At 45.0% G+C, this 19,899-nt stretch overlaps 1 protein-coding gene across 1 annotated transcript; it reads right to left on the bottom strand.

Moving 5' to 3' along the window:
• Positions 1-6,620: 6,620 nt before the first annotated feature.
• Positions 6,621-15,875, bottom strand: LOC124264636 (lectin-like). Its single transcript, XM_046699378.1, has 6 exons — positions 15,783-15,875; positions 14,779-14,856; positions 13,235-13,315; positions 11,782-11,868; positions 7,459-7,650; positions 6,621-6,871 (listed from the first exon to the last, which is right to left on the bottom strand). Exons 3-6 carry the CDS (start codon positions 13,278-13,280, stop codon positions 6,648-6,650), a joined length of 549 nt encoding a protein of 182 aa, XP_046555334.1. The 5' UTR covers positions 13,281-13,315; positions 14,779-14,856; positions 15,783-15,875; the 3' UTR covers positions 6,621-6,647.
• Between the last annotated feature and the right edge of the window lie 4,024 nt (positions 15,876-19,899).

Raw genomic sequence — 19,899 nt, 5'->3', positions numbered from 1 at the left:
CACAAGACGCCGTGTCTCCTGATCTCTCACAAGACGCATGCCTCCCAAGACGCACATGTTCCTTTCTGCATTTACGCATGTTCCTGTCTCTCACAAGACGCACATGCCCTCCTTTCTCTCACGTTGCACATGCTCCTTCCACTCTCTCACAAGACGCACATGCCCTTCTTTCCTCCTGCCGATGCACACGCCTTCCACTCTCTGACAAGACGCACATGGCCTCCTTTCTCTCGAAGTGTCTTCCACGCACATGGCCTTCTCTTTCTCAACAAGACGCATGCCCTCCTTTCTCTCACAAGATGCATGCCCTCCTTTCTCTCACAAGACGCACGTGCCCTCCTTTTCTCTCACAAGACGCACATGCCCTCCTTTCCCCTCACAAGACGCACATGCCCTCCTTTCTCACAAGACGCACATGCCTTCCTCCTTTCACAAGACGCACGTGCCCTCCTTTCTCTCACAAGACGCACATGCCCTCCTTTCCCTCTACAAGACGCACATGCCCTCCTTTCTCACAAGACGCACATGCCTCTCCTCTCACAAGACGCACATGCCCTCCCTTCTCTCACAAGACGCACATGGCCTCCTGTCTCTACAAGACGCAGATGCCCTCCAAGATCATTGTGCCCTCCTGTTGCTTCATGACGCACATGCCCTTCTTCTCTACAAGACGCACATGCCTTCAGTCTCTGACAAGATGCACATGCCCTCCTTTCTCCTCACACGAACGACGCAAGGCCATCTCCTTTCTCACAAGACGCACATGTCTTCCTCCTCTCTCGCAAGACGCACATGCCTCCTTCCTCAATACGTTACACGTGTCTTCCACTTCTCACAAGACGCACATGCCCTCCTTTCTCTCACAAGCCGTCAAGATACATGCCTTCCACTTTCTGACAAGATGCACATGACCTCCTTTCTCTCGGCAAGTTGCACGTGTCTTCCACTCTCTCGACAAGACGCACATGCCCTTCTTTCTCTCTCTGAAGACGCACACATGCCTTCCAAATTCTCTGACAAGACGCACATGGCCTCCTTTCTCTCTCTCCTCACAAGTTGCACGTGTTTCTCTCACAAGACGCACATGCCCTCCTTTCTCTCATCAAGACGCACATGGCCTCCTTTCTCTTTCTCAAGACGCAATATGCCCTCCTTTCTCTCCTAAGACGCACATGCCCTCCTTTCTCTCACAAGACGCACATGCCCTCTGTCTTTCACAAGACGCAACATGGCCTCCTTTCTCCACAAGACGCATACGCCCTCCTTTCCTTTCACAAGACGCACATAACCCTCCTTTCTCACTAGATGCACATGCCCTCCTTTCTCTTCAAGACGCACATGCCTTCTCACAATTTTCTCTCACAAGAGACGCACATGCCCTCCTTTCTCTCTTCACACGACAGTTCTCCTTTTCTCTCACAAGACTCCATCCCTGTCTCTCACAAGACGCACATGCCCTCCTTTCTCACACAAGATGCACATGCCCTCCTTTCTCTCACAAGACGCACATGCCCTCCTTTCTTCAACAAGACGCACATGCCTCTCCAAGACGCTCCGGCCAAGATGCAATGCCCCTCCTTTCTCTCACAAGTTGCACGTGTCTTCCACTCTCTCACAAGACGCACATGCCTTCCACTCTCTCACAAGATGCACATGCCCTCCACTCTCTGACAAGACGCACATGGCCTCCTTTCTCTCACAAGTTGCACATGGCTTCCACTCTCACAAGACGCACATGCCCTCCTTTCTCTCACAAGTTGCACGTGTCTTCCACTCTCTCACAGGAGGCACATGCCCTCCTTTCTCTCACAAGTTGCACATGCCTTCCACTCTCTCACAAGACGCACATGGCCTCCTTTCTCTCACAAGTTGCACGTGTCTTCCACTCTCTGACAAGACGCACATGCCCTCCTTTCTCTCACAAGATGCACATGCCTTCCACTCTCTCACAAGACGCACATGGCCTCCTTTCTCTCAGAAGTTGCACGTGTCTTCCACTCTCTGACAAGACGCACATGCCCTCCTTTCTCTCACAAGACGCACATGCCCTCCTTTCTCTCACAAGACGCACATGCCCTCCTTTCTCTCACAAGATGCACATGCCCTCCTTTCTCTCACAAGACGCACATGCCCTCCTTTCTCTCACAAGACGCACATGCCCTCCTTGCCCTCCTCTCTCTCACAAGACGCACATGCCCTCCTTTCTCTCACAAGACGCACATGCCCTCCTTTCTCTCACAAGACGCACATGCCCTCCTTTCTCTCACAAGATGCACATGCCCTCCTTTCTCTCACAAGATGCACGTGTCTTCCACTCTCTGACAAGACGCACATGGCTTTCTCCTGTTCCACTCTCACAAAGACGCACATGCCTTCCACTCTCTGACAAGACGCACATGCCCTCCTTTCTCTCACAAGATGCACATGCCTTCCTTTCTCTCACAAGACGCACATGCCCTCCTTTCTCTCACAAGACGCACATGCCCTCCTTTCTCTCACAAGACGCACATGCCCTCCTTTCTCTCACAAGACGCACATGCCCTCCTGTCTCTCCACAAGACGCACATGCCCTCCTTTCTCTCACAAGTTGCACATGCCCTCCTTTATCTCACAAGATGCACATGCCTTCCACTCTCTGACAAGATGCACATGCCCTCCTTTCTCTCACAAGACGCACATGGCCTCCTTTTTCTCACAAGTTGCACGTGTCTTCCACTCTCTCACAAGACGCACATGGCCTCCTTTCTCTCACAAGTTGCACGTGTATTCCACTCTCTCACAAGACGCACATGCCCTCCTTTCTCTCACAAGTTGCACATGCCTTCCACTCTCTGACAAGATGCATATGCCCTCCTTTCTCTCACAAGTTGCACGTGTCTTCCACTCTCTGACAAGACGCACATGCCCTTCTTTCTCTCACAAGATGCACATGCCTTCGACTCTCTGACAAGACGCACATGGCCTCCTTTCTCTCACAAGTTGCACGTGTCTTCCACTCTCTCACAAGACGCACATGGCCTCCTTTCTCTCACAAGTTGCACGTGTCTTCCACTCTCTCACAAGACGCACAGGCCCTCCTTTTTCTCACAAGGTGCACATTGCTTCCACTCTCTCACAAGACGCACATGGCCTCCTTTCTCTCACAAGTTGCACGTGTCTTCCACTCTCTCACAAGACGCACATGCCCTCCTTTCTCTCACAATTTGCACGTGTCTTCCACTCTCTCACAAGACGCACATGGCCTCCTTTCTCTCACAAGTTGCACGTGTCTTCCACTCTCTCACAAGACGCACATGGCCTCCTTTCTCTGAGACGTTGCACGTGTCTTCCACTCTCTCACAAGATGCACATGCCTTCCTTTCTCTCACAAGTTGCACGTGTCTTCCACTCTCACACAAGATGCACATGCCCTCCTTTCTCTCACAAGATGCACATGCCTTCCACTCTCTCACAAGATGCACATGCCCTCCTTTCTCTCACAAGTTGCACATGCCTTCCACTCTCTGACAAGATGCACATGCCCTCCTTTCTCTCACAAGTTGCACATGCCTTCCTTTCTCTCACAAGATGCACATGCCCTCCTTTCTCTCACAAGTTGCACGTGTCTTCCACTCTCACACAAGACGCACATGCCCTCCTTTCTCTCACAAGAAGCACGTGCCTTCCACTCTCTTACAAGATGCACATGCCCTCCTTTCTCTCACACGTTGCCTTCCTTTCTCTCACAAGATGCACATGCCCTCCTTTCTCTCTAAGTTGCACGTGTCTTCCACTCTCTCACAAGACGCACATTGAAGCACAAGATGCACATGCCCTCCTTTCTCTCACAAGACGCACATGCACAAGATGCACATGCCTCCTTTCTCTCACAAGATGCACATGCCTTCCTTTCTCTCACAAGACGCAGTTGCCTCCTTTCTCTCTCAAGTTGCACATGCACCCTTTCTCATCACAGATGCACATGCCCTCTCTCTCTCAAGATGCACATGTCTCCTTTCTCTCACAAGACGCACATGCCTTCCTTTCTCACGCCTTCCTCCTCTCTCACAAGATGCACATGCCCTCCTTTCTCTCACAAGATGCACATGCCTTCCTTTCTCTCACAAGATGCACATGCCCTCCTTTCTCTCCCAAGTTGCACGTGTCTTCCACTCTCACACAAGACGCACATGCCCTCCTTTCTCTCACAAGAAGCACGTTCCTTCCACTCTCTGACAAGATGCACATGCCCTCCTTTCTCTCACAAGATGCACATGCCTTCCTTTCTCTCACAAGATGCACATGCCTTCCTTTCTCACACAAGATGCACATGCCTTCCTTTCTCTCACAAGACGCACATGCCCTCCTTTCTCTCACAAGAAGCACGTTCCTTCCACTCTCTGACAAGATGCACATGCCCTCCTTTCTCTCACAAGACGCACATGCCTTCCTTTCTCTCACAAGATGCACATGCCTTCCTTTCTCTCACAAGATGGACATGCCTTCCTTTCTCTCACAAGACGCAGTTGCCTTCCTTTCTCTCACAAGATTGCACATGCCTTCCTTTCTCTCACAAGTTGCACATGCCTTCCTTTCTCTCACAAGATGCACATGCCCTCCTTTCTCTCACAAGTTGCACATGCCTTCCTTTCTCTCACAAGTTGCACATGCCTTCCTTTCTCTCACAAGTTGCACATGCCTTCCTTTCTCTCACAAGATGCACATGCGTTCCTTTCTCTCACAAGATGCACATGCCCTTCGTTCTCTCACACGTTGCACATGCCTTCCTTTCTCTCACAAGATGCACATGCCCTCCTTTCTCTCACAAGTTGCACGTGTCTTCCACTCTCACACAAGACGCACATGCCCTCCACTCTTTTACAAGGCGCAACTGCCCTCAAGTCTCTTGGAAGATGCATATCCTCTCCGCTCTGTCTCAAGACGCACACGTATGTATAATCTGGACCAGACAATCCAATGATCAACACTATGTGCATTGGTCTGCGCAATACTTGAGTTTCCGCTGAATTTGTCGTACTTGCGCAGGAGGTACTTCCTTTGTGGCAATCACGTGACAAAGGACACGCTAGAGGACAAAATGGCGAATGTCAAACCTGTTGTTGCGTGACCTACTCTCTGAAGAAACTATCAGTTTCTTACCAGACAAGGCTCCCAACGTCTCACTGACAGAGATACGATGGCATGTGTCCACCAAATCAGCGAGCTTAACCACGGGATCCCGTTAGTCGCCTCTTACGGCATTTCAACTGAACCCGAAAAAATGAATTCAGAACCGTTTTTCTGATTGGAAATAACACCGATATAAATTTGATCTTTAGAGTACATTTTTATCCCCGTTTAAGGAACACTGCAGCTGACCCTTTAATTCGAGTCTGAGGTAAAGTAGATTGGACGATTTTGGCTATAGCATGAGCCGAAAAATCACTATTAAAAAGTGACAAACGTCTCAAGCATTCAGTGGCAAGTCAAACGTTTGATTAAAGGTCAGATGACACCAACAGTGAATTTTGTGTGTGAGTATGGTTTTACGCCGCATTTTGTGATATCTCAGTGTCATAAATCATGGCGGAGAAAGAAACGGGGTTCACATTTTGTACTCACGTTGGGAATAAAACCTTGGTCTTCGCAGTTAAGAGCGAACGCATTAACCCCTAATCCACCCCACGTCCCATACAAATGAATCCCGAGTAACGTTTCAATCCCATTATTAAAATATATACTCGGGATCTTATGCAAAAAAGGTGGAACACCCAGGTAGGAAAAAATAAAATTTATGACTTGAAACAAACAATCGGTTATAATCATTTGGGTTGTCAGTCAAGACATGATATAGTCATTTTACGACGATGTCGTATTGGACACAGTCGGTTTACTCATGGTTATCTGCTTAGAGCGAAGGGGCGGTGGGGTAGACTGGTGGTTAAAGAGTTCGCTCGTCACGCCGAAGACCCGGGTTCGAATCCCCACTTGGGCACAATGTGTGAAACCCATTTCTGGTGTCCCCCGCCGCGATATTGCTGGAATATTGCTAAAAGCGGCGTAAAACCATACTCACTCACTCACTGCATAAAGCGGATGGAGATGAACCTCCTAAGTGTATCTGTTAAGATGAAGTGTTCACCATCAAGCATATTCTGCGTGACTGTGTGGACGTTTCAAATGCATTGGATGCATCATCATCATCATAATCATTATCATCATAAATCTGAAAGATCTGCTGTGTACCCGTGAAAGCATGCGTCTCATTGTGAACTACTCAAAAGAGAAATTGGTCCCTTTTAAAAATTGTAACTATGTATGTGTATGACATTTTCTTTCCAAATTTGGTGTTGTTACGTTTCCTTTTAGTAAATGCTAATGTTATAAAGACAAAATATTTTTTCAGAAACTCCATTAAAAACATGAACTTTGTTTTTAGAATGGAAATGTGTATGCGTACAAACTTGGTCCCGTCTCTATATGGTTGAAATGATGCCGATGCGTCACTCACTCACTCACTCACTCACTCACTCACTCACTCACTCACTCACTCACCCAGATGTGAATCCTTTGTGGTAAATTTTGATATCACCAGCATGTAATAAAAAACTCCAGGAATAAGAGTTATCTGCAAATTTTATTATCTCTTTCACAAACAGTGCAATGACCTATGAAATGACCTTCTCGCAAATAAACTTGTTGTACGCGTCACAGTTGACATCGTCCAGACAGAGGCCAGCTCCATTCCACAAACTGCCGCAACCGTGACCCCAGTTATTCGGTTCCCCTGAGCACCAAGTCCAGCTATCGAACGTCGTGGAACCATCTGTCCATCTGTATTGCTGACTTGACAAAGAAGAGAAGCCAACCAAGTAGTCATTGCTGAAGTCCCCTGAAAATACAAACATCGGATTTGATACGAGACAAGAATAATGCCATTTGCCGACATGACACAGCGTGGTGTATAATTGATTCCAAATTGCATACATAGGAACTCATGACATCAAACACGCCATTACCTGGCCAGGACTAACAAACATAAAGCCACAGAATAATGTTTCTATTCTGTCGTGAAAAACGAAACGAATCATTTGAAAGATGTTATGATATCCTGTTCCTAATTATAACAGCGGTTTGCTCGAACTGGCATCAAGTTCGCAATATGACAAGAAGATGGGAAATAGGAATGAGTACAAAGAAAACCTCGATTAGGCAACGACAAAAATTATGAACCAGCAGACACATCGGTTATTGCTTTTCACAGAGAGGTATTTTTGTCCGATCCAACTGGAACTGTTCAAATGAGTATGGTTTTACGCCGCTGTTATCAATTCTCCAGCAATATCATGGCGGGGGTCACCAGAATGGGCTTCAAACATTGCATCCCTTGTGGGGAATTGAACCCGACATGACGAGCGTCTGCTTTACCCACTAGGCTACCCAATGAATAATGAGACTATGTGATGGTGATTTACTTACATATGTAATAGTTGATGTAGCTGACCAAGTCAGATTGTTTAGCATACGTGTCAACCTTGTAGAGACGACAGCTTGAGCACAATGTCTCGCACCATGCCTTTGCGTCAATCCAGTAAGCCCTGACATTATAGGCCGTATAGATACACGTGCCAGGGGAGGACCTAAATGACCATGGGTAGTCACAGCTGGTATCTGTAAATTGCAAGGGAGACATGGTTGAGGTGGTTGATAATATGGTCAGAAGTGAGACAGGGTTGAGGTGGTTGATGGTGTAGTCAGAAGTGAGACATAGTTGAGGTGGTTGATGGTGTAGCCAGAAGTGAGACAGGGTTGAGGTGGTTGATGGTGTGGTCAGAAGTCAGACATAGTTGAGGTGGTTGATGGTGTAGTCAGAAGTGAGACAGGGTTGAGGTGGTTGATGGTGTAGTCAGAAGTGAGACAGGGTTGAGGTGGTTGATGGTGTGGTCAGAAGTGAGACATGTTTGAGGTGGTTGATGGTGTAGTCAGAAGTGAGACAGGGTTGAGGTGGTTGATGGTGTAGTCAGAAGTGAGACAGGGTTGAGGTGGTTGATGGTGTGGTCAGAAGTGAGACAGGATTGAGGTGGTTGATGGTTTTACAGAAGTGAGACATGTTTGAGGTGGTTGATGGTGAGGTCAGAAGTGAGACAGGGTTGAGGTGGTTGATGGTGTGGTCAGAAGTGAGACATGTTGAGGTGGTTGATGGTGTGGTCAGAAGTGAGACATGTTTGAGGTGGTTGATGGTGTGGTCAGAAGTGAGACAGGGTTGAAGTGGTTGATGGTGTGGTCAGAAGTGAGACAGGGTTGAAGTGGTTGATGGTGTGGTCAGAAGTGAGACATGTTTGAGGTGGTTGATGGTGTGGTCAGAAGTGAGACAGAAGTGAGACATAGTTGAGGTGGTTGATGGTGTAGCCAGAAGTGAGACAGGGTTGAGGTGGTTGATGGTGTGGTCAGAAGTGAGACATATACTGAACCGCAAAAGAAACGCAAGTTACTATTTTCAAAACATACGTTCCAAATGCATTCCTTTTAGGACAACAAAGTATACCATTATAGAACTAAGCATTCGAAGATGGTTTTGCCGTTGTTGCCGCTGATTCTTGATCATATCGCCCAAACGCAATCATTTTCATGTTTTTCGTGTTTTTTTGCATGAAGTTTTTGTGTTTCACACAAAAATGCGTGCATTTCACTCCAGTTTGAAGCTTTATAAGGCAGGTTATTAAAAAAACACCATAGAACACAAAATTGACTGTGACAACGCGGAGAAAACATCCCACGTCTAACTGAACAGCAACGATGAATCGCCGTTGGAATGTTGCAGACCGGATCCACACCAACTAAAGTGGCCAGGCACTTCAGATGTCACATGACAACAATCACAAGACTATCCGCAAGGTATCGTCAAACCGGTAATGTTCCAGACCGACCACGTTCAGGACGTCCCAGGGTAACAACGCCAGCGCAAGATCGTCACATCCGGGTTACTCATCTGCGTAACCGACAGCAACGAGCAACACAGACAGCGGCAACCATTCAAGGGCCACAACGTCACATCTCTGCAGACACTGTTCGTCGTCGTCTGAGGGCAGCATGGATCAGATGTCGCCGTCCTTACGTCGGACCGATTCTGACGCAACGTCACCGCCAAAATCGTTTACAGTGGGCGCGACAACACCAGCGTTGGCGACGTCAACAATGGCAACAAGTGTTGTTTTCTGATGAGTCCAGATTCAACTTGTCCCACGCCGATGGCCGATTACGTGTATGGAGACGACGTAATGAACGTTACGCCAACTGTTGTGTTGTGGAAGCTGACCGCTGGGGAGGTGGAAGACTCATGGTATGGGGTGGCTTCAGCTACCACCACAGAACACGTTTACACGTGTTTCGTCAACGTGTGACTGCTGTAGTCTACAGAGACCAGGTCCTTCAACAGCACGTTGTACCGCTCTTCCAGGCCCAACCTCAGCTCCAGACGTTCCAGCAGGACAATGCTCGTCCTCACACTGCACGGGTCTCTATGGACTTCCTCAGAGGGAACAACATTGCTGTACTGCCCTTGCCCTCTCTGTCCCCGGATATGGCACCAATCGAGCATGTGTGGGATGAAATTGGTAAACGGATACAGACAGCTGCTCAACCTCAAAACCTTAGAGATTTGGAAGCCAGATTGGTCATGGAATGGAATCAAATTCCCCAAGCCTTCTTTCAGACACTTGTTGACTCGATGAGACGTCGTTGTGCTGCCTGCATTGCAGCCAATGGTGGTCACACGCGCTACTGATTGACACACTGTTTCGTGACATTTTTGGTGTGTGAGGGTGGAGTGATAACATATGCTTTTACAGTAAACTTGAGTGTTGTTTTCACCAGAGATCACGACTCATTTCTTCAACAATCACTTGTCTGTTGTTTTTTCGTAGTGTTGAGATTGTTTGTTCCACAGATTCAGAAATATTGACATTTCTAAATCAACTTGCGTTTCTTTTGCGGTTCAGTATAGTTGAGGTGGTTGATGGTGTAGTCAGAAGTGAGACAGGGTTGAGGTGGTTGATGGTGTAGTCAGAAGTGAGACAGGGTTGAGGTGGTTGATGGTGTGGTCAGAAGTGAGACATGTTTGAGGTGGTTGATGGTGTAGTCAGAAGTGAGACAGGGTTGAGGTGGTTGATGGTGTAGTCAGAAGTGAGACAGGGTTGAGGTGGTTGATGGTGTGGTCAGAAGTGAGACAGAAGTGAGACATTTTGAGTGGTTGATGGTTGAGAAGTGAGACATGATTGAGGTGGTTGATGGTGTTTACAGAAGTGAGACATGTTTGAGGTGGTTGATGGTGTGGTCAGAAGTGAGACAGGGTTGAGGTGGTTGATGGTGTGGTCAGAAGTGAGACAGGGTTGAAGTGGTTGATGGTGTGGTCAGAAGTGAGACATGTTTGAGGTGGTTGATGGTGTAGTCAGAAGTGAGACAGGGTTGAGGTGGTTGATGGTGTGGTCAGAAGTGAGACATAGTTGAGGTGGTTGATGGTGTGGTCAGAAGTGAGACATGTTGAGGTGGTTGATAATATGGTCAGAAGTGAGACAGGGTTGAGGTGGTTGATGGTGTGGTCAGAAGTGAGACATGGTTGAGGTGGTTCAATGTGTGGTCAGAAGTGAGACATAGTTGAGGTGGTTGATGGTGTGGTCAGAAGTGAGACAGGGTTGATGTGGTTGATGGTGTGGTCAGAAGTGAGACATGTTTGAGGTGGTTGATGGTGTAGTCAGAAGTGAGACGGGGTTGAGGTTGTTGATGGTGTAGTCAGAAGTGAGACAGGGTTGAGGTGGTTGATGGTGTGGTCAGAAGTGAGACATGGTTGAGGTGGTTGATAATATGGTCACAACTGAGACATGTTTCCACGGTTGATGGTGTGGTCAGAAGTGAGACATTGCTCCACGGGTGGTACAGGCCGTTTGAGACAAAATGATACCGATGAATTTCAATCTGACACAAAAACAAATACACATAAAAGAACCAAACCAACGCGGTACGCAATAAAAACAACAGAAAAATTCCATAATTTGTGACACAAAATTAAAAAGGTTGTTCAAGAAACTGTCATCATTTATTTGTGCGTTTTCCAAGTTTGTTACAAGGGCGCATGGGCAACTAAAACGCGAAAAGCGAGATGCACGTGCGTTAACGAGTTCTCAACAAACTTTTGAGCTGGCGAGATGACACGTACCCAAGCTGCACAGGCAGTGCGCTGTATGAACTCAGTGGTTGCATACTTTGGTCACCCCCCGTCATTTTCATCCTTGAAAAAAATCACAGACTTTGTAAATTATAGACTTTCATTTTCTCTCACTTTGTCAATCAGCAGTAATCACATGTCTCCGACGTCACTAATGCACGTGCATCTCGCTTTTCGCGCTGTCATTAAGTTGCCACTGCGCCCTTGTAACAAACTTGGAAAACGCACACTGAAATAAATGATGACTTTTTTTATTTTTGTGACAAAAATTATGCAATTTTATTTCTAGAGTTGGTCTGTTGTTGTCATTGCAGTCCGCGTTGGTTTGATTCTTTTATGTCTATTTGTTTTTGTGTTAGATTGCAATGCATCGGTATCAGTTTGTATCAAACGGACTGTAGTGTTGGCAGAAGTGAGACTTGTTTCCACGGTTGGTTTCGTGATCAGAAGTGAGACATTGTTTCACGGTTGGTAGTGTGATCAGAAGTGAAACATGGGCCTGACAGATTCAGAGTTCGGTGAAATCTCAGATTGAAGCAACTCTCAAAACAGACAAGTACCAAGAAATACGAAAGACTTACCTACGTCCTCGATCATACTATCTATGGTGTCACTGAGGTCATCAATTTGGGTCTGCAGATTCTGGACCTGAGAGTCCACACTGCTTTCTGTAAACAGAAAGGAAGGTCAGACTCGTCAATAGATGGGAGGATGTATGCAATTGTTTACCTTGATACACATATGATATATACTTTTTTGAACAAGCAAAATATGTGAGCTGCAAGTAAATTTAATATTTTAAAAAATGAAATCATTATCTTTGTATGGTGTGATATAGAACCTAGCTAGCTATTCTCGGACCGTTCGTAGCCCTACAAACTTCTTTTAAAAGCCCATTCTTAACACATTGGCTACGATCAAAGTTACTTCCTTTACTGTAACATTGACTTATGATAGTCGAAGCGCTCCCAGAGCTTTGTGAAACGGTGCACTGGACAAGAAAACAAAGAAATAAACATGCGCTCTGGCTAACGATGGCATTCATTAACCCAGTAAGAGAGCCTGACTCCGCTAGTCGCCTCTTAGGAAATGTATTTTCGCTTCGTATGCATGGGGTGCTGAGTAGTAAGCGTAGCTGATGATTGATTGATTGATTGATTTTATTTCAGAAATGTAGGCCATCCGGACCATAATTCACATACATAGTCCTTTAATATACTTGACAGAGTATATTAAAGGACTATGTATGTGAATTATGGGCCGGATGTAGCTGATGAATAATGCAATGTGATTAAAACGATTATATGAAATAGGGTCGTACTTCAAACCAAACATTGACTGCTTTAACTATTTTGTGTCAGTTTTACTTCAAACCAAACATCGGCCCCTTTAACTATATCGTGACAGTTTTACTTGAAACCAAACATTGAAACCTGTAACTATATTGTGACAGTTTTACTTCAAACAAAACATTAACTCCTTTACCTACATTGTAACAGTTTTACTTCAAACCAAACATAAACTCCTTTACCTACATTGTAACAGTTTTACTTTAATCCAAACATTGACACCTTTAACTATATTTTGTCAGTTTTACTTCAAACCAAACATCGGCCCCTTTAACTATATCGTGACAGTTTTACTTGAAACCAAACATTGAAACCTGTAACTATATTGTGACAGTTTTACTTCAAACCAAATATTGACACCTTTAACTATATTGTGACAGTTTTACTTCAAACAAAACATTAACTCCTTTACCTACATTGTAACAGTTTTACTTCAAACCAAACATAAACTCCTTTACCTACATTGTAACAGTTTTACTTTAATCCAAACATTGACACCTTTAACTATATTTTGTCAGTTTTACTTCAAACCAAACATCGGCCCCTTTAACTATATTGTGACAGTTTTACTTCAAACAATATATTAACTCCTTTGACTATATTGTGACAGTGACGTTTAAGAAATATCCTGTCAAGGTGATGAGAAGTGTGTTAGTCAAGGGAGAAATTATATGAAAAGACGTACGTATAGCGCTTGATTCCGATGACACGGCCGATATATCTGCCACCATGGCATCTAGACTTGACTGAAGCCCCGTCACGCTAGCTGAAAAATATAAGATTATAGAAAATTGGAAGAAGACGTACTACCTGAACATATTTTGTAGAATGTATTGGAAGAATACGATGTTTGTTTGCTAGTTGTTTAACAACCCGGTCAGCATTACTCCAGCTACATGGTGGCATTCTGTACATACCTGGGTCTGGACCACACAATCCAGTGATCAACAGCATGAGCATCGGTCTACGCAATTTGGATCCGATGTTATATCAACGAAGTTAGCGAGAATGACCACACGATCCCGTTGGTCACCTCTTACGACAAGCATGGGTCCACTGAAATACGATGACCTGCATCGACCAAGTCAGGGAGCCTTTCTACCCGATCCAATTACTTGCCTCTTACGACAAGTATATTCGCCTATTACGACAGCCTTATATTTGCCTTCTACGACAAGTATATTCGTTTGTGTTTATGCTAGTGTTATGCCGATTTTAACGATATTCCAACAGTATTACGACGGATAGCACCTGAAATGGGCTTCACACATCATACCCATATGGAGATTCGAACCGAGTCTTCGAACCGAGTATGGGGATTCGAATCGAGCGCATTTCAAACTGAAGTCAGCTGCCTAAAAAGGGAACCAAAGGGCTTTTGTCTGCCCTACAGGTCCAATCATTTCCTACTCGTAACAGTCAATGAATGATTTTGTATCAAATGTAAATATGGAATGTGGATTATGTAAGGAATTCAGTGAGACCGTCAAACCACTTGTCGGTTGATGAGCAGCGTTTGCACAATCACAGAATCTTAAGAGCCATAATGTCCTTTTATTACCGTCTTCGCCATGCTTAAGGTTTTGACTCGGAGGTTCATCCATGGCAGGACCCAGAATATGTAGAAGACGTCATTGAAATGACAATTACAAAATTCTTTGGAATAGGCCAACATACAGCCTCCGACGTTTCAAAGACAACAAACATGATCTATCTTGTTCTTTTGATAACACGAAATCATTCGTATCATTGAATTTTCTGCCCCTTTTGACTGTAATGTGATTGACAAGATTCAGGCAAACCATGGCAAATATGAGGACCTCGTCCTTGAAATATCTCGTTTGCATCTCAAGTACACTGTCGTCAGGCTCCACATTGTTATCGGTGTCCTGGGCTTGGAACCTCCTGATCTCTTGTAGATCCGGAGAATGCTCGGGTTCTTCATCGGAAGCCCATTCCTTCTGACACACTAGGAAATGCAGAAGGATGCAGTGTTGGGGAGTCTCATATTTTTCGGAAAGCCTTTGGTAGGTTTATGGCAGCACTTCCTGGGAAAATTCCCATTCCCTGTCTGGGCTGCGTGTAGAATGGACAAGTGTACCTGACTTGATGGTCACCCTAACCAGCCTGACAGTACTAGGACAACACAACTTTTGCATTTTATCTTAATCTGTAAAGCATAATAATAACATTATCATATTCCATGTCAAAATACAGTCGCATACATACATTGTAGGGTTCCAATGGACGCGGCATGGTTGCTGATGTCGCTCTGAACAGCGGTAACGGATGAGGTTGTCGATGAACCTGCAGCAGAACATGAAGTTTATGAATGTATGAAAGTGAGTGAGTGAGTTTAGTTTTACGCCACACTCAGAAATATTCCAGCTATATGGCGGCGGTGGGTAAATAATCGAGTCTGGACCAGACAATCCATTGATCAACAGCATGAGCATCGATCTGCACAATTGGGAACCGATGACATGTGTCAACCGAGTCAGCGAGCCTGACCACCCGATACCGTTAGTCGCCTATTTACGACAAGTATGGGTTACTGAAGATAAATATTCTAACCCAGGACCTTCACGGGTGAAAGTATGAAACGACACAGGCAAAACAAGGACGTGTTAATTAACAACACTTTGAAAAGTACTTCAGGCCAGTTTGGCCACGAAGTCTACCAATGATTCAGTTCTTTCAACTTTTACATTGCAATACTTCTTTGTTTCTTTGTTGTTTCACGACACATTCAGCAATATTCCAGCTATCTGGAGGCGGTCTGTAAGTGATCTATTTTGGACCAGACAATTCACAGATCAACAGGATGAGCAGCACGCAATTGGGATACGATGACATGTACCAACCAAATCAGCGAGCCTGACCACACGAATGAATAAATGCATATATAAGAAAGCATATACATGTATGCTGCGAATAATGACTTCATTAATTTCGTGATTATTATTTTTGTCTATCTAGTCACACAAAAATTTGGCTACCAATAATTTCACCTGGAAGACAGTTGTAATAATTTCTCCTTCAGTTCATTATTTTCTAAGCAGATGACTGAACTGCATTCGAGCAATAGCATCTATTTGGCATATTGGTTTCACAACAGCCTTTCTTCTGACTTACGGGATTTGTTTTATGTGTCTCGTTGATATTCTGAAGTACATGATGTACACACCCATGCCTATGTTTGAGCCTCAGGTTGTGAACAACTATATATTTACCAGCTTCTTGAAGACTTGCAACATCTGCTACCAGCCCATCCACTGTGCTCTGCAAAGAGCTGGAACCAGTTTGACTGGCGGCTTCTGAAACAACAGCCAAGACGGCTATAGCTACCACTACACGAAAATCGGTATTTCCTGTAAAACGTGGAAAGTGTCCCGATGAGTACAAAAGGGAGACTACTTGATAAATCCCTTCTGAATGTAAACATATCATTTATTATCTAGCTTGATATAAGAAGCCATATGTTTTATTATGTGGTACAAAAGAATGGTTTTGGTATTTAGCAATGTTAAGGAGGAAGACACCAGAAAAGGGCTTCACACATTGTACCCATGTGGGGAATCATACACGGATGTTTTGCGTTGTAAATGCGTCGTTTGTCTTGAGCATTAAACCACCTCACTCATTCAGTGAGTTTGTTTTTAAGCCCCTTTCAGCAATACTCCAGCAGGATCACAAAAATGTTCTTTACGATCTGTAATCCATGTTGGGAGTCTGCCCCTGCCCCTGCCCACCTATCTAAACCCCCACCCCACCCCCCACCCCCCGCGCACCTCTTGCTGAACACTTACGAGCATCAAGTTGACTTTGTAGATTGGCAATAGTTGTTTCCATTCCATCGAACTTCACTGTGTACTCGCCTACAAAAGCTGCATAAAATAAACGAATTATATTGCATTTCTCTGGAACCAGACGAGAGGGCGTCAAGACTTCAAACTGGTCACACTGCTCCATTGAGGTTTTATATTTACCTCGACCCCTCACACGACATTCCATGGTGGGTATAGTAAAATTAATCATACTGGTCATCTTATATAGTGAGTTAATATTGTTTCACATCACATTTGCAAAAATCTTGTTTAAATTGAAGTAAATATCCATTCAATTCATTACAAAGACTAATATTGGGGTAAAACTATTAACTTGCATTTGACCGAGTCTAAAAATAACGAATATTGTAAGACATGATAGGTGAATGAAATTAACTGCTGTTTGGGAAGATAAATTATGTCCTCATCATACTATCGTAACCAATCGCAAAATTTAAATAAAACCTCAATAGTACAAAGACAGTTTATTCCCATTGGTTATACGTCACTGTTGTTGTATGTGGGTAATTGGATAAGTTCAAATCACAAGTTGTATCACCCAAACTAGAAGTGTGACAGTGCATAGCTTGGGCATGGTCTCTCTGTATTGAAGTGATTTCTCAAAACGATTGCAGTGACTAATTTTAAAACAAGTGCAGCAAATATTTTTAAAACTAGTGATGTAGATAGTGTTCAAACTGTTGTTGTAAATGATCTTTACATGTTTTGTTGATGTGTTTTGTTTTATTGTGATACTTGATGGTTGGTCAAAGTCCTCATAATGAAAATGGATTGTAAATAAACGTCTTGACCTGTTCATCGTATGTGTTGGATCAGTCCATTCATACTTAGGTTTGTCTATTTACTGGTTGTTTAACGTCCCGTTCACCAATTTTCCAGCTATATGACGCGGTCTGTAAATACATCGAGTTTGGACAAGACAACAGCATGAACATCGATCTACGCATTTGGGAAACGATGACATGTGTCAACCAAGTCAGCGAGCCAGCGACTTTTAAGATAAACATGGGTTGCTGAAGATCAATTCCAACTCGGATCTTCATGGGTTTACTACTTAACTATCAGCATTATGGGTCCTGGTGCATTCTACAATATAACTTGTGTGGCATCATATCGCTTGACAAATGGGACATGACTAAAGGGAGGGCACAGCAAGGACCCCGACTGACACCCTCGTTGTTACCTTACCAGCATTCTCTGTACTGGTTGATGATACAGAGGTTACAAGGACTTCTATTTCCGCAGCCTGAGTCTGCATACGCTCAATCATGGTATGGATGTCATCGCAACCTGAAACACAAGGAAACATTTTCAAATTTACTTATTACCATAAAAATATCCTGGACGAGTTCATTTCGCAACGACTCGAACACTAGGCCCTGAGATATATCTACTCTTAACCCCACCAATTGGTTCCGTATTCGTCTGTTTGTAGACTTCTGTTTTGATAAAATTACAATTTAGTCCTGATCTTCAGACAAGCAGGACAACCGTGAAATTGGCCAATCGGAGACGCCATATTGTTTGCCAGCACATTAAATCAATATTAATCACGGGACAGTAAACATATGAACATGTTCTCTTTTTTCTTTTACATTTCAGATTTTGTATAAAAAAGTATAAAAGATGCAAAGAACAGCAGATGATCTGCAGCTGATTCTTGTGCAATTACATGAGCACATTGCGCTAACTACTAACTTTATTCTGGCGTATATTCCCACGTGGTCTCATAGACAGTTGAACTACTACTGCCTGATGGTCTTCCTTGACATCTCTTACCTCCTGCTTTTTGACAGACACCGATTTCAGCGCGTGTTTCAGCAAGTTGGCTCATTAAATCTAAGAGGGAAGCCGACGATTCGTCGATTTTCGTGTCTGCAAAATAATAATTAGTTTTAAAAGAAACATTGAATGGGGTTTCCAGGAATACTTGGAGGAAAAAACACAAAGCGATGCCAAAAGAACGGGGGAGGTGGTGAAACCACAGAGAGATGATACAGGCCGTCCTATATCAGAACGGGCGAGGTGGTGAAACCACAGAGAGATGATACAGGCCGTCCTATATCAGAACGGGGGACGTGGGGAAACCACAAGGAGATGACACAGGCCGTCCTATATCAGAACGGGCGAGGTGGGGAAACCACAAGGAACGGGAGGTGGGGAAACCACAAGGCCAGTCCTATATCAGAACGGGTGAGGTGGGGAAACCACAAAGAGATGATACAGGCCTTCCTACATCAGAACGGGTGAGGTGGGGAAACCACAAAGGGATGATACAGGCCGCCATCTTTAAGAACGGGTGAGGTGGCGAAACCACAAAGGGATGATACAGGCCGCCATCTATAAGAACGGGTGAGGTGGTGAAACCAATGAGAGATGATACAGGCCGTCATATATCAGAACGGGTGTGGTGGGGAAACCGCAATGAGATGATACAGGCCGTCCTATATCAGAACGGGTGAGGTGGGGAAACCACAAAGAGATGATACAGGCCGTCCTATATCAGAACGGGTGAGGTGGTGAAACCACAAAGGGATGATACAGGCCGGCATACATCAGAACGGGTGAGGTGGTGAAACCACAGAGAGATGATACAGGCCGGCATACATCAGAACGGGTGAGGTGGGGAAACCACAAAGAAATGATACAGGCCGGCATACATCAGAACGGGTGAGGTGGGGAAACCACAAAGAGATGATACAGGCCGGCATACATCAGAACGGGTGAGGTGGGGAAACCACAAAGAAATGATACAGGCCGGCATACATCAGAACGGGTGAGGTGGGGAAACCACAAAGAAATGATACAGGCCGGCATACATCAGAACGGGTGAGGTGGGGATACATCAGAACGGGTGAGGTGGGGAAACCACAAAGAAATGATACACCACAAAGAGATGATACAGGCCGGCATACATCAGAACGGGTGAGGTGGGGAAACCACAAAGGGATGATACAGGCCGGCATACATCAGAACGGGTGAGGTGGGGAAACCACAAAGAAATGATACAGGCCGGCATACATCAGAACGGGTGAGGTGGGGAAACCACAAAGAAATGATACAGGCCGTCCTATATCAGAACGGGTGAGGTGGCGAAACCACAAAGAGATGATACAGGCCGGCATCAGAACGGGTCAGAGATGATACGGCCGGCATACCACAAAGAAATGATACAGGCCGGCATACATCAGAACGGGTGAGGTGGGGAAACCACAAAGGAATGATACAGGCCGGCATACATCAGAAAGGGTGAGGTGGGGAAACCACAAAGAAATGATACAGGCCGGCATACATCAGAACGGGTGAGGTGGGGAAACCACAAAGAACTGATACCGGCATACATCAGAACGGGTGAGGTGGGGAAACCACAAAGAAATGATACAGGCCTTCATCTATAAGAACGGGTGATGTGGTGAAGTCACAATGAGATGATACAGGCCGTCATATATCAGAACACGCATTCATATTCCCGTATGAAGATGAACTAGATAAGATCTAAGTT

Source organism: Haliotis rubra, unplaced genomic scaffold, assembly GCF_003918875.1.
Source record: "Haliotis rubra isolate DU_JTF1 unplaced genomic scaffold, ASM391887v1 Scf933, whole genome shotgun sequence".
Taxonomy (NCBI): Eukaryota; Metazoa; Mollusca; class Gastropoda; order Lepetellida; family Haliotidae; genus Haliotis; species Haliotis rubra.
The sequence above is the reverse complement of the archived record's forward strand: the minus strand, read 5'-3'. Positions and strand labels throughout refer to the sequence as shown.